Here is a 22962-nt window from a genome sequence, read left to right on the forward strand (position 1 = left end):
TTCTCTGGAGTTGCAATATAGCAATCTAGTTTGCAACCTAGCAACATTTGTTTGGGGATCAGATCTCACTACAGCTGATAACATAAATTTGTAAAATTCTAGTCATAAATCTGCAAATTCTTAATGTTTTTTAAAAATGTTATCAAGTTCTGTTATCCTATATCTGATCTAGTGCCGAATAATCCAGTGAAATACATGGAGAAAGCAAAATATCTCTAATTATAAGGAAACCATAGGGCAAGGGTCAGCAACCTGCGGCTCTGGAGCTGCATGTGGCTTTTTCATCCCTCTGCTGTGGCTCCCTGTTGCCTGTTGGCTCCACAATTGGCTTTTGGTTAGGACAGGTAGAGGAAAAAAGGATGCTGCACTAGGAGGAGACTCTATGATGGGGAAACTAGCCTTCCAGATGACTCCAGAATTGAAGGGGGGGGGGCTACCAGTCAGGACCTTTGTGGCTCTTTGAGTGTTTAAGGTTGCCAACCCCATAGGAAATAACTGTGGAGAAATGAAATATATGAAGCCTGGATTATCTCTCTCTCTATGTAATGGTTTTTCTTGCAAACTAAGAAATCTTAAGAGATGTTGCAGCTTAAATCTTCCACACAAAATTTAAAAAACAAACAAAACAGTAATCCTATCCATGTGTGTGTAGCTTCTGGGGGTCTGCAAGAGGACTGGTAAATCCAGGCAATCTCCAGATAGGCAAAGAAGATGAAATTTGGAGACCAGCCCTTTTTATAAATTCCTGGTAACACTGAACTAATTTTTATTTACTGAATTGTACTGTATATGCATTAACTACATTTGGTGAATATTGTGAACCACTTTGAGAAATAGCCCAATTAAAAAGTGAGAAAAAAGTTTAAGAAAATGAGGACTGACACCTGTTTTTCCAAAAAATCACTTTGGATTTAGCTTCGGTGTTTTGAAATCTGTGAAGTGTCATCTATCTCAGTATTGGAGAACACAGGAGAACAGCAACCATTCCATAAAAAAACCAGAACCACTCAAAAGGATAAAATATTTTTTTATTTATAGTCTTATAGTAAAGGGAAGCCTTAACTTGCAAGACAATTCTTGGGCAGTATGTACAACATACTTCAGTTCCATGGAATAGACTCACACCTGGACAGAGACCAAGCTACATTTGTACACGCTAAATTCAGAAAACGTCACAAACAAGTGTGGAAAGAAGACAAAAAAAAATCACACATACCACACACACATGCATGTACATATCCATGCATATGTGTGTACACACGCATACCTATGCGCAAAGAGGCCTTTGCTTGCTTACGGCCTAGGCCTCTTTAATTCACATGGGAAACTGGCCCATTTGCCAGAGAGCAGGTCCACACTTTAAATGCATTTATTAGTACCAAGTAACAAAGCTTGTGTGTATTTACATTAAAAAAGCTGGCTCTGTTTCTGAGAAATTAAAAACAGAAAAGGGAAGAATTTAACATGGTTTGAATCTATCGCTTCACGTTACCAATGTCCGTAGCAGAAGAAGGAATCTGGCCAGACAGAGATTCCTTTGGAGGAAATAAATACCAATTCATCATTTGCCAAAATACAAAAAGGAAATGAATCTCTATGCCTCACCGTGAATCTTGCATCATCCCTTCAGGCAACAAGGATCATCCATGCATGCTTCTGCATGCTTCTTTCCTTTACCAAGATTCTTCTGGGGATATCTGAATTTATTATCATAAATAGCAGTATTTTGATCAAAGCAACAGAGGCTGGTGCAGTTCTAGTGGAAGCATGGAGAGTTCACTATCTCCACACATGCCAGGCAATCTCAGAGTCATCAGTTTAATCAACTGGTCTGGGCTTTCCTGGTACTAGAACCCGGCAGCCGCAGGGCAGAATTGCATTCTGTTCCGAGCTATGGCTGGTGTCATCCAGACGGTAATCTACCAAGCCAGAGTCGGGTTAACTTTAAAAGGGCCAGAAAGGGACAAGGAATAGAGGAAGCTGCAGTCCGAGAGCCTCTACTAAAGAAAAAGGAAAGTCCTTAAGCAGCCAGCAAGTGTCTAATGGCAGCGGGAATCAAGGCCTCTTCTAGCTGGCCTCCATACGAAGTTTCTTCCGGCTTTGAGGCTCTTCCAGCTCAGATTCCGAACTGGAGTCAGAGCCACCATCAAAGGCGGAGATGGTGCTGCCTTTGGGATTGGTGTAGAGGCTGTTGTCTGAAGAGGAATAGTTGGCCTGCAGCTGAGCACTTGACCTTGCCTTCTCCAGTGCACGAACTAAAAGGTAAGATCAAGAATAAGGAAATGGATGTAGGAAAGGCAAGCAAAGTGTACAAGCTAACTGATATGGGGGCAACCACTTGACTTCTTTATTGCCACTAAGTTAGGTACTTAACTGTTTTTCAAACCAAGAAATTTCCACAAAGCAGCTTACCACCAATATGGTAAGAGTGCTAATTTAAGTCTAGTTGAATCCTCAATCAATATCATGAATCCTGGAATATACTGGAGGTTATAGTAGCCTTTTCTTTTTAGGTCACAGGATTCCCCCCTCCCCCAAATAATGTCTTGTTTCCAGTGGGTTGTTGGCTTCCTCTTAAACTATTTTTTATGACCTGTCCTTTAGATTTCTCCCTCCACCAACTTCTGAAACCCTATATAACTGAAATATTTGCTTTCTTCAGAATGAATTTTATTTATGATTGATTTGAGAAACCACCTCCATATTTTTGTTGTGCCAATTTCAGTTTTATTTCTTATTGCTATGAATTATTTTAATAACAATACTTCTTTCTTCCAATCTATAGTGCTGACATTTTCTATTTAACATTTATATGCCTATTCCCCCTTCTCTCACTCAGAAGTTGTTGAAGTTTAGGAACTTCAAATATAAAGCAGCAGCTTGCCACTTTATTTCTAATACTAAATGTATGTTACTTACTTGAATAAAAATGTAATATATATTTTTGTTCTCCATATATAAAATACCAAAACATCATATGCTAACTTGATCTTAGTGTGTCATACTATTACAGTAGTAAATAAAAACATAAATTTTAAAGTACATTAGATCTATTCTAGTTTGCTTCAAATATTGTTTTTTGCCCTGAAAGAAAAGAAAATAACCTTCTCTTAGCTACTTGAAAAAAAAGAACTTAAGTCAGGGCTCCTCAAACAGAAGCGTGTCTCTCTTGCAGAAAAAAAGAATTCAGGAGTGGTGTGAATTTTTGGCACATTATTTCAATACATTCATTTTATCCAAAGTTTTATTGTATTGCTTTCATTGTTCATTTGAGTTCGTTTTGATGTTTGTATTTTTAAGGAAGATGTATACACAAAAATGAGGTGTGTTGGCAAAAGGTTTAGGAATCCTTGCTCTAGGTATTCCAGGAAGCAATGAAACAGAAGCTATGCGTGCAAATGGGAAATATCAATCCAATTGAGAATATGGACTGCTACATTAATGGATCCATCTTCAGTATATGAAATGGGATAATCTGGCACAAGCACTGGGTAATTAATTTCTCATTCTACTGAAGACCAATAGTAGAAATGACAGCAATAGAATTAGATTATTGCACACAATAGTCAGTAATACTTGATTCACTTTACTCAACCTATTCTTAAGATTTAGATAGGTAAACAGTCCAGTGTGCTGGGGAAGTGTCTGCATTTTATTTTATTTTAAAAAATAAATTTTTTAAAAGTTTTTGTTTGAGGACTGAAACAATCTCAGCTGACTTGAGAAGGATACTAAAAGCAACAAATGCAACCTTCATGGAGACAAAATGGAAGGTGCTTCTGCAGTGGCATCTGGAATCAGAATGATGCCTGGGGTTTTCTCCCATATTATTTTATATAAGCACTCTACCATCCACTGACTTTTAAAAAATACCTATTATGCTTAGTTATAGTTTTTGTTATATGTTTCTACACTTGAATTGTAAGTTATTACAAATGCTTCAAATTAACCACTTCAGGGCAGTTAGATCTGAAATACTTATATGTGCACTAGAGGTGCGCACACACATACTGGACTCTCAGGAGCTCTGGTGATAACTTATTGGTCTGCTTCAATTTTGTATAAAGTATTCTTCCAAGGAAGAAAGACAAAGTTGATTGCATGAAAACTTACACATGCTGCCAATACATAAAACCTTTAAGCTTCTTAAACACCAACAGAGTTTTATTCAACACAGGTAATTAGATGTTGATCTATAAACCCGCATAGAGGGCTTTGTTGGGAGATAGCATAACCTTTAAATCCATGAATATGAAGACCCCAGCTCAGGCATACTGACCTTGTTGTTCCAGTAGGGCATTCTGGCGCCTTAAGTCATCAATATCCTGCTGGTGTGTGTGGTTTTTCCGGCGCATGTACTGGATGTATTCTGTGGCTTTATCTAGGATTTGGGCCCGGGATGCCTGTTGCAATAGTAGTGAAAAAAAAACACCAAATAAAGTCCTAGTTCTGATACATAAAATATAATTCTGACAGACTGCTATATAGATTATAATATTAATATATTATTAAAATAATCCACATTTGACTAAATTCTTAATTCTAAAAAATTAATTCTTAATTAGGTGTCAGGATATAATCTGTTTTCCAACTTCCTATTTATATAGGAACTCCGTTAATAGTTGCTGATTATAGCATTAAGCAACTATTCTAAGGGGGGTTCTAGGATGATCCTTCTCTGTATTGTCAACTACTCTGTAGATGAACCTTCTTGCATTCAAAAGAACTTCTGCAGCAAAGCAAAACAAAAAACAAAACCTTCTCAAGTGTTGTACAGCAGCTTCTTTGCAAGAGAACTGGAACTATCCAACAAACTTGGCCAATAAACCCTGCAGCAATATCTTTACAAATTGTTAATCTCTTCTTGTAAGGCACTCATGAATGTAAAATATCTTAAATATAGTCTTTCAAGCCTACAGTCCTTGGCATCCATGCATTCATATAATACAGTACCTGCATGCTGTACTGATTGCAGTACGGGCATGTTGAACTGAACATTTATGTTTGGGAGTGTGATGTGGAAAGTGAAATCCTGCCCTGTTGACTGTACTGTGAAAAGGACGAATTGGAATAATTTTGCTTCCATTTTTCCTTTTTGAAATGGTAGAATTCTGTTCTGAGTTTCTCATTGTCTTCAAGCACAATATAAAAAGTGTTTGGAAGAGCTCATTGAGCACACAAAGCTTTTATTTTCCTCTGCAAGAGGAGTGTTCTACACTGGAAATGAGCTATTTCAAAATAGATTTTAAATAGTTTACACTCCTGGTATCAATGCTATAATCAACCAACCAACAATATATAGCTTAATATAACTTAATTGGTTGAAATAATGCGTTATAATTCTACTTTATTCCATAGAAAGGAAACCAAACATTTTCCCCAAGTGGTCCCTGCAGAGCAAAATGAACTACTCTGAACTAAATCATTATGGCAGAATCCCTGGTGCTCTCTGAGTTTGGTTGCTTGTTTGCAAATGTTCTTTGACTAGGTAACATCATTAGTGTTATTTGATTGTGGGGTTTGCTTTCTGTGTATAAACTGTAGCTTGCTCCACCAGTATTTGTAGGGGTGTGGTTTTCACCTTGTAGTACACTGATTATTGTCCTGCTAGATTGTTTATTTAGTGTTAATCCCTACTCATCTGGGTGTTGGCTGCTAGAGAGAATGTGTTCTGGTCTTTTGGTTTCCTTCTTAGCTTTTTAAAAATTCTCTCTTTTAAATAATGTGTAAATGTGGTTTATCTCTATGTATCTATTATGACTGATTTGTCTGAATGCCAAGTTTCAGTGAATTCCTTAGCAGTTGTTTGGGTTTAGCATGATTTGGGATGCTCACAAACTGTCAGATGGATAATTTTTTGGTTAATGGGTTAGGGTTTACTTAAGGATATAAAGTCCTCCAAAACACCCTAACTAAATCAAAAGACCCAGTAGTTCAAGAAGAAAAAAACAGGATTCATACATAACATAAAGTATAAGGATTGTAAAAGCCATCATATAGGAGAGTCAGGCAGAAGATTAGCAGGGTGCATCTATGAACACCAATTAGTAGTCTGAAGACACAAAGTAAAGACCTTAATCTTCCAACATATGGACAGACTCAATCATAGTTTCAACTTGGAAACTGGGAACATCCAAGCCCAAACTAAATCCAAAAATGCCAAAATTCTAAGTATTATAAACATTGCTTACTTTTGTTCATCGCAAGAATATTTATTTAAATAATAAAAAAATAAGAATAAATGGAAAATAATTAGTAATATTAAGTAATTACCGGTATAAATAAAATATTCGCCCTAATGCTACCGGCTTTCAGAAAGTACTTAAGATTTGGCTTTTTCCTTAGGTCCTTGGATCAGGATGAGCAGCTAATATTTTGGCTACTATATATTTTTTAGTCATTTTGTAATATTAGAATAAAATGGGTGACATAAATGCTCTAAATAAACAAATAAATAAGCACAAAACAGAAGCAAATATAACTCTGAATATTGTGACTATATAGACATAGTCTTTTAATAGGATATTAGTTCTGATACACTGATGAGATCAATTTATTCCTGATTTCTAGGTGCATCTATCTAAACCAGTTAAAACTATTTTTCTAGACTGCTAATTCAGCTGAGAATATCAGGAAAAACAATTGTAATTGTTTTAGATTAATATGATTTTTAACTAAAATGTTATTTTATAGAATTAGAACTGAGGGTCGACAGTTGTAAACTAAAATCTCAAATATTCACAATGCAAATTGCTTCTGCATATTTATTTCACTGGGAGTATTTGCATACCTTTGGAGGATTCTAAGACAGTGAAGAGGAACTCACCATGAGCAAATAGACAAGTGTGAATTAATCTCATTGGATCAAATTAGTGGCTTGGAAACTGGCTCACTGGGAGCAATTGCATACCACAAGAGGATTCTGGGAGAGTGACAAGCTCACTGTGAGTAACAGATAAAGGGGACCATCTCATTGGATCAAACTAGTGGCCTGCATGCTAAATTTTGCAACTAAGAATCTAAATCAGAAGTCTACAAGGGAAATATCTATTTGGATATGCACAATTGTTAAAAGTAATTAAGTCATGGAGAAAGAGGTACTGTGGTGACCTGCAAGACGTGTGCTATGTTTGTATTCCTGCCTGAGAACTTCAATTATATGTGCACCAAGTGCAAACCGATCAAATTGCTGGAGGAAAACGTGGAAGGTCTAGAGCAGAGGTGGAGAAGTATGGTCCTTTATGTCTTGTGGACTTCAACTTCCAGAATTCCTGAGCCAGCCATGCTGGCTCAAGAATACTGGGAGTTGAAATCCACAGGTTAAGAGGAACATATATCCATTCTGACACTCATCCATGAAAATGAGCAGTTTCTGGAAAAAGCAGAAATGTCTAGAAACTTAACATACTGAGGAAGAAATAACTACCACAAAGAATGGAGATGCAGAAAAGAATGGCCACATGTCACTTGGAGCTCCCACCCCACCCTGAGAAAACTATCCTTGTCACTGGAACTTAACAATCAATTTTATTTTCTCTCCTTGGAAAAAGGCAAATAGACATATGGAGAAGCATTTTCATCAAGTGTTCCAGTAACAGGAAAAAAAATAGTCCAGACTGTTACAGGGAAGAGAAATCTCTGGGTGTCCTGAAGAGGAAAGACATGTGATGGATTGGTGACTCATTTCTCAGAGGAACAGAATCAACAAACTGCAGATCGGGTTCAAAGATGAAGGATATGAGGACATTTATCCAAGTAATGAATTATCTTTTTCTCGTCTTTCATGCTGGGACAAATGATATAATCAAAAAGAGCCTGAAAAAAAATCAAGGAGCTTTAAGGAACTAGGCAAGAAGGCAACAGACTTAGGTGCACAAGTGATGTTTTCATCCATATTTCCAGTGAGGGAATGGAGGATTTCAGAAATATACTGATGGCTCATGGGATGGTTCCATCAAGAAAACTTTAGATTTCTGGACAATGATCTAAACCACCTATATCAGGGGTGTTAATCTGACGGCCCGTGGTCACCCACAGGCCACACCAACCCATTCCGCAAAGGGAAAAAATGTCACAAAACGTCACATGAAGGCAACGTGACACGGCAAGTTTGACACCCATGACCTACATGATGGGTTCCAGGCAAGAGACAGGCCCTATCTCACAAGGACTGGGGAAAACGTGTTTGGAAAACAGTTTGAGTTATCCAAACTAAATCTGGAGAAGGAAGCCAATTTCTAGGAATAATCCCAAAGCATAAGACCCAAAATAATGATTTCAACAAAGAGGAAGGAAGGGCATTTGAATATAAAATAGAAGGTGTAGCTAAGGTGGTTAAGAATAGATCATATCAATCAAATCTTATTGCCTTCTTTGATAAAGTGACTAAATTAGCAGACCAAGGAAATGTGGTAGATATAGTTCACTTAGATTTCAATAAAGCATTCAATAAAGTAGGCTGGAGCCTATTTCTTGCTAACATAAGAACAATGTGGGATAGACAATACCACTACCAGATGGATCTGAAGTTGGCTGACCAACGGCACTCAGTGTGTAGTCTTTAATGGAGCTATACCTATGTGGAGGGAAGTATGCAGTGGGGGTTCCTCAAAGTTCTGTCTTGGGCCCAGTGCTCTTCAATATCTTCATAAATAACATAGATGAGGGGATTGAAGAGATGTTCATCAAATTTGCAGATACCACAAATCTGGAGATTTTTACACTTTGGAAGGCATATTCAAAATTCAGAAGGATCTTGATCAGCTTCAGCATGGGCCCTATCCAACAAGATGCTGTTCAGTAGTGTGAAAAGTCCTGTACCTAGACAGGAAAAATCAAATGCACAGGTACAAGAGAGACAGTACTTGATTCAACAGTAGTGCCTGTGAGAGGGATTCTAAGTGTCCTGATGGACCACCACTTAAGTATGAGTCAACAGTGTGCTGCAGCTACCAAAAAACCAACAACACAATCCTGGGCTATATCAACAGAAGGATAGTATCAGCACGAAGGAAGTAGTACTCCCCTATACTACACTGGTGAGGCCTCCTTTGAGAATGCTGCGTGCAGCTCTGGTCACAAAACAAACAGATGCCGAAGCCCTAGAAAGAGTACAGAGAAGAAGAACAAAGATGATAAGGGATCTGGAGTCTATGAATAATGACTAAAGGAACTAGGTATGTTTAGCTTTAACGAAGAGAAGACTGAGGGGAGACATAGCCTTCTTCCAATATGAAGGACTGCCACAGGGAAGAGGACATTGATTTATTCTCCATAGCACCTGAGGACAGGACAAAAAGCATCAGAGGGATAGTCAATCTGGAAATAAGGAGGAATTCCCTAACAGTGAGTATTAAGCAGTGGAATGGCTTGCTTCCCAGAGTTGTGGGTGCTCCATTGCTGGAAGTTTTCTAGAAAAGATTGGGCAATCATTGGTCTGTGATGGTATGAGGACTACTGCCTTGAGAATTGGACTAGAAAACTTCCAACACCCCTTCCAGTCCTATGATTCTATCCCTGTTTGTTAGGGGACAGACTAGCTTCATATGTTCACGTGAGAAATGAGAAGAGGAGCTGTACTCATGTATGCTTGAACATGAATTCAACTGTCAGTAACAGAGGAAAGGTCTTATTTTGAATTATCATTGTTTCTTATGGCAGAATAAACCAGCCTATTCAATGTAAAAGTGCGTAGTTTTCTTGTATGCTGCCCAGAGTCACTTGCCTGTGAGATGGGTGCCTATGTAAATTAGATAAATAAACAAGTTGTGTATTAAGAAACTCAAGTTAGCATCAGGAGGAGTCGGCTTTGGTTTTGTTTTTTTGCTGTTATGCTGTTCACAAGCTGTGTGGATCCACTTTTGTTTCTTTATGGAGTTCAATTCTCTGGCTATTTATACAGATAATCCAAACTGCAAAAAGCATTCTTAACTACCAGGCAGCACTTAGCAAAACCTAAGACAAAACATGAAGAACAAAATGCCTGATTCTTTTCTCTGACAAAAAAAAATAGAAACATTTTGAATTTTGTTATGTCAGAACTTAGATACATTGGAATGGAATTTCTTTAGACTCTTTCAATTTGAGGTCACAGTAAAACGTTTTGCTTATTTCATAATTTAAATTGCTAAAGTGATCATTATTTTTAATTGTAACTCAGTTAACACAGCAAATTATTAGCATCTTGAGCAAACTTTACTCATAATTATATACACATATCTCTTATGAGTCATTGCATTAGAACAGTGGTTCTCAACCTGTGGTCCACAGACCCCTGGGGGGGGGGGCTGCAATGTCATCTTAGGGGGTCTATGAAGACTTGAAGAAATGTTATGATTTAAATCTTAAGTTAATTCTTGGTGGTCTGTGTCCACAAAAGATATTTAAAGGGGGTGAAGAAAAGGCTGAGAATCACTGCATTAGAATATGTAGTCAACCAATAAAACCAGGAATATTATCTTGTTTAGTGTGCATGCATGTTATATAAATACACACGCACACAAACACTAATATAAATATGTGCTGAGGTTGACCAACCATGTGTACGTGCATCAAGATTAGCAATGCTCTGGTTGCCCAATCTTTCCAGCAAGAAAAAGTCCAGCACACAGTAATTATTTATACCCAAATATCCTGTTCTGTATGAGAAAAGGCCAGATCAGGGGGATTTTTCCTGTTCAATCCTATGTGAATGGTTTTTCCTCATTTGGCAAAAGGCTGAGGCCTATGTATAACGTGGACCTCATTCTACCAGCAATTTATGTAACATGATTGTCAAACTCATTCATTAATTCTTACCAAAATTTCCATAAACCTTTCAGCAGTGTCTTGTAAAATTCCCGTGTTATGCACATAGCAGCTTGCATTCATCTTGGAGAGGAATAAAAAAGCAGAAAGTCTACCCACATATTTTAGCTAACAAGTTATGTAGGTATCAGATCTCAGTCTTGAAAACTCTTCCTATACAACATGATTAATACATAGGTGTGCCTTGACAATGTCTATGACACAGAGTCATTAGAGGTGACTATACATAAAAATGCTGTCTACCAGGTAAACTATCTTATAATAAGCTTCTGCAGTCAACTCAGATGGGATGTTTAACAGAATATCTTTTCCTTGTTCTTTTAGGGACAGCTTCTCAGCCATATCAAAAGCTATTTGCTAACATTATGTCAAGCAAAGCAGAAGAAAAATAACCCATGTGTTAAACACCACTGATGTCTGCACCCATTAGGAAGCCAGAAATGTTCAGCAACTACCATTCATGATGTGAAAACAAGAAAATTTTATTTCTTTCTCAATAAATCATATCCAGAAGCCATAGTTTTTTCTTGTCGTCTGACTTCAAAGAGAAACAAGATAAATTTTTTGGATTACAAGTCATCCAGAGGAGCTATCCATAGAGAGAAGCCATCCAGATTTCTTAGCTGTGCTTACTGGAAGGAGTTATCAAATGAAGAACTGAACAACATGTACCAGTCTGGTGTTGATCCAAGGTACTTCACAATTCTAAAAAAATGTCTCACTATTACATGGAAAGCACTTATTCTCTAAAATCTTGGGATTAAGTCAAATAATGACTTTATTTAAGTATGTATTTCTCTTATCCAAGTTGAAGGCTGCTAAGCCATAAATTTAAATGCTACTTTAATTACTTTACATACAGTTAAGCTGTAGCTTGCATGCAGAGTAAACAATATAAAGAACACAATACAACAAGTTAAACAATAACAATTGTTCATAGACAAGATAGAACTTGAAATGACTGTGCATACCATTGATAGCTCCATCAGAGGGGGAGAGAAGAGTTATAGAACTCTCTGGCTTAAAGGGGGAAATGCTAAGGATTCATTGTAGGACACCCTTCTACTTCTTTTTGTTTAGCCATGTTATAAATTGTCTCATGTGCAATTCATTTTTATAGCCTCAAACTTTCAACTAAATGTTTGCCGGTGCAAAAAATGAATAACCTGCAATCGCTTTTAACCACCTCATAAAATATAAAAATATCTTTCTATCCGTATGTAGAGAAATGTAACATCCTATCAGTTCTAGATAGCTGCATGAAAAACACTCCAGCCTTTAAAGAGAAAAACGTTCAGTTACTTGGAAATAGTTGATAATTAAATGAAGTACTTACTACAGTATAATTCATTTTTATTTTTAAAAACATAACAAAAAGTAGAAACCAAACCAAAGAAACCAAAGAAGCAAGGATATTTATTCCAGAAGACTACCTAGGACCCTTGCAGAATTGTCTCCTAGCCCTGGTCCTTTCTTGTTTAGTTATTAAAAATAACAGGGTTGGATGCAACTTCCTTGTGTTCAATGAAGTGCGGGGAAAGCATATCACTTCTCTCAATAAACTCACCTTCTCTCCCTGAAGTGAAGGTACAGAATCCCGCAAGCTGTGGAAACTATCCTTGATGTGGTCCCTGCGTTTGCGCTCTAGAGCATTGTGATGAGCACGTTTGTCAGCCTAGGAAATTAAAAACAAAACAACAAATATTAAGTATTACTTTAGGCATGAAAAGATGAGGCTTCCCCTACATCGCTGAAATGTAAGGAAAAAGGAAGGCTTGTGGAAGTCAAAGCCCTGCAAAGAAATGAATTGGTCAACAAAATTATCATCAACAAAATTAAACAATTCAGACAACTGCAATCATGAAAAAATAAGTTTTATTAATAAAAGAAGGGCTTTTGTCAAACATTTTCTATTGGTCACATTTATTCAGATATGCATCTCCTCCCTGGAATAAATTATTTTAATTCCAAATAGCACTGCCTATTTTCTTGATATTATTCTACAGAAAAGGCTCACAACGAAAAATGAACAAATAGAGGTTCCATCCAAACTTCCTAACCACAGCAGGAAACCCTGAAAGAATCTTAATTAGTTCAAATATATCTTCTTTCCAGAAATCACCATAGGCGATTAAAGCTTCCCAAATAACTCTATATATGCTCGAGTTCTAGATTAGCAGACTTTGTGATATATACAGTTGTATCAGGAGCTGGAGGATAGTTGCAATGGCTTATTACTTTGTTTATAAAGGATACAGATGTAATGCATACATGAAAACTTTTGAGTAAAAACTGTTATAGCTATATTATCAGGTTCATATTCAAAAATTTTCATTTACGCATTATAAAGCTACTAGAACTACTTAATTTTTAGATGCAGTATGATAATTGTACTCTTAAGATTTGGTGTCTAATTTCAAAATTAAATGTTTCACAAATATTTTGCAGTTATTTTATGCATATATTCTATACAAATAAAATAATTTCTTCGACCTGAATTTATGAACAGTAAAGAATGTGACCGTAACTGCAAAGTTTCAAAGATTGCTAAAAGAATTCCTGGGCAATAAAACTATCAGTTTAACAATTGACACACATTAATCCAGATCTTAGTAATCATGTTCCAAGTAGCAGACCATCACTAAATAAATTCAACACATCACTAGCCATTTCTCATCATATCAATTTTCATAGAGCCATCTAAGCAATTATTTGTCTTCCTTTATAAGGATGTTATAAAAATACTTAATACGTCTAGCAGAGGATGATGTGGACCAAAATGGTTCAATAGGTAAGAATCTAGCTCATTTTAAATTTAATTTTCTTTTAAGATTAGTTGAAAAGTAATTATTAATCTCAAATTGAAAAAAAATAAATTTTCAGTTTCTGCAGAAAATAAATCTCCATCACTCTACTTCTGCTTACAACTATTGGTTTTTGTTTTAATAGTCACTGCTGTTTGAATCCAGGTGGCAACATGAAATCAAGTTATGATGAGTGGAAGGTTTGCTTCCAAATACCAAGATAGCCTTGAGTTACAAAGGTCTGGGAATGATCCCACAGACAATTCTGAGCACAGAAACTATCCATAGATGTAAAAGGACTCTGGGTGTGTCTGGACCCCAAATCCAAAGTACAAGATTTTTTTTCTGTAACTGTTTCCTTCAGTTCAGCATGACAGGAATTTACAGGTAGAACCAGACTAAGAAGCAACATTTGTTGTCTTCTGAATTACTTCTCCACAATATACTTACTGAAAGACCCAGACTGTGACAGAAAAGACAAAGTACTCTAGCTACTTGAAACTCTTTATGCTCACAAGCAGAAAAACAACAAAAAGGTAGCTGAAGTAAATGATACTCATTATTGGCTCAACAAGTCTTATTTCACCATGTACACTAAGAAAAAAAATATGTGGATGATTAGGGAAAACTGCTAGCACACACACTAAACTCCAAGATCAAGCTAGGATCTATTTTGCAGCAGAAATCATAAAAGGAGAATGGTACAAGCCAATCCCCTGAGAAAAATTATATCCATGAACAAGAATCAGGATTGAAACTCACAAATTTCCTACAAGTGTGGATTAAGACCATAAGATAAAAAAGTGTACTAGCTTTAAAACTGTTAACAATTTGAAACTAAAAATCACGATTTTTCTCATCTGAACACAAATAGAAAGTGATATAGATAAATATACTATATAACATTTTAAAGGTATGATTTAATAGCTGGGCCAAATAGCTTTAAAAGAGCAAATTAGCTGGGGGAAAATAGCAAGACAGATTCTTCACTCTAACTTCCAAACTATATGCTAGAGTTCAAAATTATTTCAGGTGTTAATTGGATTTAATCAAATACAGTATTGTACCATCAACTGGAAATAAATGCAAAATGGTGATTAATCCACCAAAGGAGCAAAATTGAGAGCAATGATTACGGACTGCATGTATGTAATGTATTCACAGGTATATGCTGCAATCATAGGAAATCTTTTGCAGACTATAGCAATGACAATGGTTAAACTTCATATATAATAATTGATCCACTTAATATATGTGACTTAGCTGGAAAATAGATTACAATAACACATTTTAACTGGAACCTTAAAAAAACCAAAAAGGGTATACTGCATAAAACTGCCTCATTACACATGATTCTTGTATTATTTCATCTACAAATCCTAACAATGCTGGCATTTTCAGTAATTATACTACAAAATGAAATGCACAGGCAACTCATTTAGATAGCCTCATTAATAAAAAGGGCATGCATGGTAGCTTATTAGAAGCTCTTATTGTGCCCTTATTCCCAGTTCAAAATACTTTGACCATTAAGTAGACCACTTGTCATTCCTTCCAAAGTTTGTAATTTTGGAGGGCATTAAAGAAATTGTACAAACTTATAAAGTCAACCCAACAGAAGATTCCACCACCCTCCAGCAGTCTGATTCACTATCAAAACAATAAAAGCTGGTTATAGTGTGCTAAATTGTCCTGTTTTTATACTGTAATTACTTTGTAAAAATAGAACCAGCTATAGTCAAATATCGTACCTGACTATGCTGTAATGAATTACTGGCAAGAATTGAGAGCAAGCAAATTGCATTTAAGAAAAGCTGCCAAATCTAATCCAATGAGTTCTGGTTGGCAGAAACCATGCTAGATGCTGATGAATAAGGAGAGCACAAAAACACTGGCTTCCATTCATCAGAGCGAGGTGGCCTAGTGCCATTACTACTTTTATCAGCTATTTTCAAAATAATTTGTCCAGGAACTTAGTTCCTGGCATGAAAAGAGAGCGAGGAAAGAAATCAACATTGGGTTGGGGTTTTGGGGGGCAGCAGAAGCTATTTTGTTTATAACCAAACTTGTATGTTATACAAGTTTTATGTACGTTCAAATTAGAACAGAAATATAGTCTTCGACTTACAACAGTTCATTTACTGACCGTTCAAATTTACAACAGTACTGAAAAAAGTGACTTATGATCATTTTTCACAGTTACAATCTTTTCAGCATCCCACAATCATGTGATAAAAATTCAGACACTTGACAATTGGTTCCTTCTTAAGACCGTTGTTCTGTCCCAAGGTCATGTGATTCCCTTTTGCAACCTTCTGACAAGCAAAGTCAATGGGGAAGCCAGATTCACTTAACAACCAGGTTACTAATTTATCAACTGCAGTGATTCGCTTAACAACTGTGACAAGAAAGGTTATAAAATGGGGCAAAACTTATTTAACAAATTCTCACTTAAGAACATAAATTTTGGGCTCAATTGTGGTCATAAGTCGAGAACTACCTATAATGGCGTTTGATCCTAACTGTCATATGCTGATTTTAGATGAGGTCAGAATAGATGAGGTGGATAAATATTATCAGGGATGACATTTTTTTCAGGGACAAAACAGATGCCATCCAGCTATAGTATGATTCTGAAATATTAGGTATTATATATCAAGCACAGGAATTGTCCATTTTGAAATAGTTCAGATTATTTTTTTCAATCTGCTGAATACATTCTGAAAAAAATAGACTCTTAATTCTGTACCTACACATAAGAATGAATATTCTTTCAATTATTTAAAATAATGATGTTATTAACATTCTTGATAGCGTCTAATTCAAATATTCATCCTCTAAGTTTAATACCACAAGGGATTTTGTAGTTTGTTCTCAATATTATACAAAAATTGGCCTGCGTGTCTTTAAAGTAGACTTAAGAAATGCCACCCAACTTTTCTTTAGGGCAATATAAAATATATCATGGAATCATACACATGCAACTAAAATGGGTCACTTCAGCCTTAGAACTGGTAATTTACAAATCCTCTGGAAGAGCTCCAACAAATAGAATGACCCATTTCTACACCACTTGGAATGGCATATTATTTGGAGTTTGAATGTTCACACACACATATGAAATTTTTATTTTTATTTATATAAAAAAAAATAAAACTTGAAGCAATGCATAGTCACACATATAGTCTACACTGTCTATCTAATTATTTTTCCCTTTTCATTATTTTTTAAAGCAAAGTCAAAGCATAGTAATAAAAACATATGACAGGTTACATACTGTAAATAACTCTGTTATTGTTCAGATGCCATGTGTTTTCTTTTTTTGTGTCAACCAGTACTATATCCAAAGCATTTTCTAGGGGTTATTATATTAAAATCTGTTCTTTAATTAATGGAAGTTCATTCTCAGTGTTGGAAATACAGTATACAAACATTGTCAACTGATAAAATTAAATCTTTCAAGCCAGACCACAGAGGCCACTTAGGTCAATTTTGTTTGTTTTGTCTAGCAAAAAACTCCAAGACTCCTGAAATCACCTTAGTGCTGTGCCAGGAATTTAAATCTAACTCCATTACAACTCCATGGATTTGCCTTAATATAATAAGGAAGAGAGATGCTCCAGACACTACTAGGATGCATACAGCACTTTGAACGCAATTAAGTATTATATAGCATGAATAGCAAACTTTTTCTCTTAGCACAATTTCTTAATATTATCTTAAATTCAATACACACATCTACAAAATAAACTTCAATAAAATTCATCTTTAAATAATTAGTAAAATCAATGTAACAATTATACTTTTCAAAACATTTTTTCCTTTTTGCAACCCATTCAGTGGTGTCTCAAGCTAAATTCGGTTCATCACCAAGCTATTTGCCCAAGCGTTCAGACCACACTGTTTAAAAAGGAAGTAGTTGCAGTTTAAATCTCTACTACTGTAAATCTATTATGAAACTAGTAATATATATCAGAAAGAAAACAGAAAGCACTTTGTTATTTCTTCCTTTTCATCATAGGTAATAATCCATTCAACAATTAACCCAGATGAATAAAATAAACTGACATTTGATATAAATATTGACATCTTAACACATGTGGTATATTTCTACCTCAAAGACAAATAGAAAAATGTAACCTGAAAGGAAAACATACAGTGGCAAAAACAAGATGTAATGTTGACTTCCCAAAGAACTCTGGGCTATAGGCCCAGAGGAAAGGTCTCTACTTGCAAAAGGAAATGTAATCCAGGATATCTTCCTGTTAATGAAAAATGTAGAGGTAAAATATTTTTAGCCAACCCAAATTTTTAATTCTTCTCCTGCCAAACTTAGTTTTAGGAAATCTGCAACTACCTAGAATAATTTTTCAGGAGGCAAAGAGTTGTTGGCAAATTCATTTGATCAATCTGGACAACGGAAGCTCCTCAAAGAATTTCAGTCAGAGGAACTCTGGAACAAAATCAATAACTAGAAAGTCCCCAGAGATAATAGAATCAATTAAATGTTACTATTTTATTACAAAAACCATGCAGTCTACATGGTTTGATTCCCAAGGTATGGTTTTTAATGGCTATTAATCAAACAGTATTATTTTCCATCCTGTTCCAAGGTTTTTTTTAAAAGAAACCTCATATTTAGCGCTTATAAATTTTTGAACACTTATAACACATTTTTATTCATATTACTCAGAAGTTATTCCTATTATTTAATGGCCTTAACTTCCAGTTTGCTGTGTGCAGGACTACAGCTGCAGTCTTTAAATGAATATTCTTGCTTAGATTTGTTGCATGAATTGCATAACTCTGCAGGGCTTCAGATTTGAAGATAAAAAATGCTTTTAAACAAGCAAGGCTGTCCATGTAGCACCTGTCACAATTCTTTAATGTAGTTTCATATTTTTCCAGGAACACTCAGGATCCTCCAAGTAGCTGGAACACAATCTCCAGAGAAATCCTATTGTTTTTAAGGTGTTGTAGAGAAGGCATACACCTTCTCACATTCCAGAGAATCTTTTTTCCTTAAATCTGAGGCCCAGTGTATACAGTAACATACATGTCCTTACATATTTTTCAAATGTATAGAAACATGCCCCAAAGATTTTAAATGTTTCATGTGCACAAAAACTCAATCCAATTGCAAACCAGTATTTATTATAGCAACTAGTTAGCTTGCAATCTCATTGAATAAAAACTTTGATTTCAAAATATGAAATCTGATTAAAGTTGGCTATATTTAATTATGGTAGTTGTTTAATCTTAATACCAGTCTACTCTTTTGCTAAAAAAAGGCTATGCTTCAGTCATTCCACCTTCATTGTTATCTATCTATAGGAAATAAAACTATGTAAGTTAACAACCAGGCCATGGGTAAATATATCACCATTTACAAGCATTTAAAACTCAGCAACACAATGGTGATATTTCAGCTATGAGCAAAACGAAAGCAACCAGAAAGAACTTTTTCTATGTTTCATCTTGCACTACAACTACAACTACTGGAAAGGTAAAAAAAACCTTGTTATGGTATTACTGGGTTACTTTGTTACAAAGAAGGTTGTTATTACTATTACTATGTTTTTAAGTTTTTTTATACCTCAATTGCAAACAACACTAAGTAATTCACAAGTCAAACAGTACGCAGTAAGATGTTGTGTATTACAATGCAGATTTCAAGAAAGAGTACCTTTTGATTCTGCAATTCATTATTAGAATCAGTGGTACAATTATTTTTTCTACATGCAAATCATGAATATTTTATAGATATTATCCAACATCTCAAGTTACAAGGAGCTAACTTAAGGAAAATTTCTGTGGTGCACAGCTTTTAAAAAATAATCTTAACCCTGATATAAGAGTAATCCCATTTTCTCACTCCTTAAATTCTGACAACAGGAGGAAGAAAGTGTTCTTCCACAGCCTACAGGAGTAATTGTTGAGACACTACAGACATAAAATCTCTCAAATTAGATGCCAATGTAATTTAGAGAGTGCTTTGCCACTCTGAAACATATTCAGCTGACATTTAATACCAGTATAAGGTATTATGTTTAATCATTGTTCCACGGGCCATTTCCCTGCCATAGCACTAACCTGCCAATCTCCCTCCTGTTTCCTATAGCAGGGATGTCAAACTCAAGGCCCGTGGGCTGAATTTGGCCCACAGGGTGCTTAAATCTGGCCCACAAGGCTGGCCAGAAATAGCAAAGGACCAGCCCAGGGTGCCTCTGGCAGCCAAAATGGGGCATGGAGAAGCCACACAAGCCCCCACCCCATGCCCCGTTTTGGCTGGCAGGATGCTGCAGGAGGTGTCTGCCCCGTCTCCCACCACCCCTGGCTGGCCTGCAGACAACTACAATGCTGATCCAGCCCTCAAAGAAATCCAGTTTGACAACCCTGGTCTATAGTATCATCAGTTCCTCCTTTCAAAATAACCAGCCTGGCTTTCTGCTGATGTTGGTAAGCAGTAAGCCTCATTCAGTCTGACCTGGTGTTAAGCGAATCACTGCATTTGTGAAGTCAGTAACAGGATTGTTAAGCAAATTTGGATTTCCCATTGACTTTGCTTGTCAGAGGGTCCCAAAAGTCAATCACAATGATCTCAGGACACTGCAACACCGTCATAAATATATGAACTTACAGACGTCGTGTAAGTGTGAAAAACGGCCCCGAGTCATTTTTTTTCAGTGCCGTCGTAACCCGCCACTAAACAAACCATTGTAAGTCGAGGACTACCTGTAGTTACCCCACCTGACCTGTTCCGAATTAGGCTCTTGCAAAGTTCCCATAGAAACACAAGCAATTTTCCCTTCTCAGGCCTTTTGCTCCAGCCTAACTCATCCGGCTCCGAAGACAGCGAGGCAGACCGGCCTGTAAAAAGTTTTCCTCCAATACAAAGAGAAACACTCGGCCTTCCCCTGCTCACCAGACCCACCTCTCGGTCCCTACAACCCTTCTCGCATGCCTCAGCCTCTCGAGCCAGGCTCCGAGGGGGGCACACGGCCAGGCTACCTCCCCCTTCCTCTTCCCTTCTGCCAGTTCCTGTATGCTGCCCTGCACCCCCCACCCCCGGTTAAGGCTTTGACTGCCGGGCCGCGCTCTCTGCTGGGGGCGGGGGGGGGGGGAAGTGTCCGGAAATGAAGGGGGGAATTAAGCGAATGAAAGGCAGAGGAGAGACGTACCGCAGACTGAAACCTCGGCTGCTCTTCCTGCAATGAGAGAGAGATGAGAGACAGGAGAGAGACAGGCGTTACTGTCAGCGCCGCTCAGCCAAGTCGCGCCCGCCGCCGCCTGACAGTCTCCGCCAGAGCGACCGAGAGAAGGAAGGGGAAGAGAACCCGGACGCAGTCGGGGAAGGAAGGGGGGGGGAAGGGGGGGATGCGGGAGACCAGCGAGGCACTCACGTCGCTCTCCACCTCGATGTCATCGTTGTCGCTCATCGTCGTGGCCGGCCGAGCCGTTCCGGGGAGGTCTTCCAGGGAAGCGTTGCGGGCCGAGCCGCGGAAAGCCGCCGCCGCTGCCGCAACAACAACAAGCCCCCGCGCGGAGCAGCTTCAGCCTCTTCCTTCTCCGTCGTCGGCGTCTCCGTCGTCTCCTCCTCCAGCATCAACGGCACACGCACCTCGTACTGCACGTGACGGCTGAGCCCCCGCACCGTCCACTCACTCTCGCGTCCGCAGCTTCGCTCGGCCAAGCCTGCTGGGAAATGGAGTCCGCCCCTAATCCGAATAGCAGCGAACGCCGGGGTTTCTGGGACTCCGATCCCCAGAGGCCTTTACGGAGCGGCTTGTCCTCTGACGTCATAGTCTGCGCAGTGTCCGTGCAGTGCATGACGGAGGATGTAGTCCCTGGGAAGGAAGAAGGACTCCGTTTCCCGACAACCTGAGAAGGGGACACGTGGATGAGAGGACTGATAGCAAGATGTGTTTAAGGGTTTTGTTTCGGTTTATTTTTGGGGCTTAAACAGCGGTTGTTGTTTTTTGGAAGGGAGAAAAACAGTGTGCCTTACAGTTGTTTCTACAAACTAAACCGGATTTTTTTCTACGCACAAAAACAAACAAACAAAAAAACCCCGACATAACACTTAGAAAACCGCAGAGGAAGCATTTCTTGTTGCTATTCTGTAGCAAGCGGGAAAGTTGCCATACTCCCAATGAAAACGTTTCAGAATGAGATTCCAATCTAAAGTTGCTTGGCTGAGTTGGAAATGTGTCATTTATGATGCAAAACAGTAATCCCTTTAAACTATTTCTGTGTACAATGCTCCATTGCCAGTTAAATTTGGAAAGTTCCCCAATCCATTGATCGAATCAAAGCTTCGTTTATTTAGTAAAAAAAAAAGCGGGGGGGGAGGGTATTTACATCGGGACTTTGTTGTAATATGTCATGGATGCTTTAAGCCAGTCACTTTCGCTGCCCAACCTAGTGCTGTTGTGGAGAAAATAGAGAAAGGAGTATTAGTATGTTCGCTGCTTTTAGTTACTTAGGAAGTCATAAAGATGGGATGTTTTTAAAGAATTATTTTCAGGGAGATATTGCCATTTTATCTGACCTTTGAAAAAAAAACTGCATTTAAAATCTTCACTGAGAAAGGAAGTATGTCTTCTCACCTAAGCAGACTGAAAATGCAAACATTGTTTTTGAGCATGCCCTATAGTATTTACAGTTAACAGTGTTGTTAGGGGCTTTAGAAAATATCGCTAAAAGACAATGTAACAGTTCTATGTGCCAGGATTTTGTCCCCATATGGCTTGTTATAATTAGTGTACAGTCTTATATTAATTTCCCAGCTCTCTTGTGATGTGCCTGTAATTAATATTTCTGCTACGTAGACTATATGTGTTTTTAGTTGTGAGTAGATGATCTGTGACCTATTGGGTTGGGTCAATTTTAGAAATATTTTCTTATCAGATTCCTCAATACCTTCAAGTTTGATAGTGTTTCTAATACACTTGAAAAGTTCATTAAAAACTTATTAAAAATTCCAGGAGATATCCAGAGATCTCTATCTTGAAATTAGCCCATGTTGAACTGTATAGCACAGTCAAATATCAGGAGTTGACCACAGAAAGTGTTTTTTGACATTTTTTTTATTATGTCAAATGTTTTATGATAATTTTATAAAATTTGCCCCAAATTTCAGTTCCATGTGGGTCATGGATTCCAGATTTTGTAAACTAGTCCATCTGAGGTACTTGGTTGAAAAACTGTTACTATGATGTACCATTTCGCCCAGTTAAGGATTACAGGCACAAGAGTTTTAGTAATATATAGATTCTGCTAGACAGATACTAGCAATGACTATTAGTGGAATAGTGGTTTTGACCAAAAAGAATTTGCATAGATGTGAAGG

The 22962-nt window shown here is 37.3% G+C and overlaps 1 protein-coding gene across 3 annotated transcripts; it reads right to left on the reverse strand.

The window, feature by feature from the left end:
- Positions 1-1010: 1010 nt before the first annotated feature.
- On the reverse strand, positions 1011-21418 carry MAX (MYC associated transcriptional regulator X). 3 transcript variants are annotated; one of them, XM_087920654.1, is made up of 5 exons: positions 21014-21408; positions 12374-12481; positions 10798-10869; positions 4280-4403; positions 1011-2255 (listed from the first exon to the last, which is right to left on the reverse strand). In XM_087920654.1, the coding sequence occupies exons 1-5, from the start codon at positions 21047-21049 to the stop codon at positions 2068-2070; spliced, it is 528 nt and encodes a 175-aa protein (XP_087776780.1). In that variant the 5' UTR covers positions 21050-21408; the 3' UTR covers positions 1011-2067. The 3 variants fall into 3 exon arrangements, with proteins under 3 accessions (XP_087776780.1, XP_026563724.1, XP_026563723.1); XM_026707939.2 differs by lacking the exon at positions 10798-10869 and having other exon boundaries at positions 21014-21418; XM_026707938.2 differs by lacking the exon at positions 10798-10869 and having other exon boundaries at positions 4280-4409; positions 21014-21212.
- Positions 21419-22962: the final 1544 nt, after the last annotated feature.

This window comes from Pseudonaja textilis, chromosome 1 (assembly GCF_049901715.1).
Source record: "Pseudonaja textilis isolate UNSWEBS1 chromosome 1, rPseTex1.2, whole genome shotgun sequence".
Lineage (NCBI taxonomy): Eukaryota > Metazoa > Chordata > Lepidosauria > Squamata > Elapidae > Pseudonaja > Pseudonaja textilis.

What these genes read in the sequence shown, in the direction of transcription:
- MAX (XM_087920654.1), bottom strand. Translation starts at nt 21,049, where the DNA reads ATGAGCGACAACGATGACATCGAGGTGGAGAGCGAC. An exon ending in AAAGGTTTATGGAAATTTTG is followed by an intron (nt 4,404 to 10,797) that starts GTAAGAATTAAT and finishes CTATTGCAACAG; the next exon opens with GCATCCCGGGCCCAAATCCT. An exon ending in TGCCCTACTGGAACAACAAG is followed by an intron (nt 2,256 to 4,279) that starts GTCAGTATGCCT and finishes CTTACCTTTTAG; the next exon opens with TTCGTGCACTGGAGAAGGCA.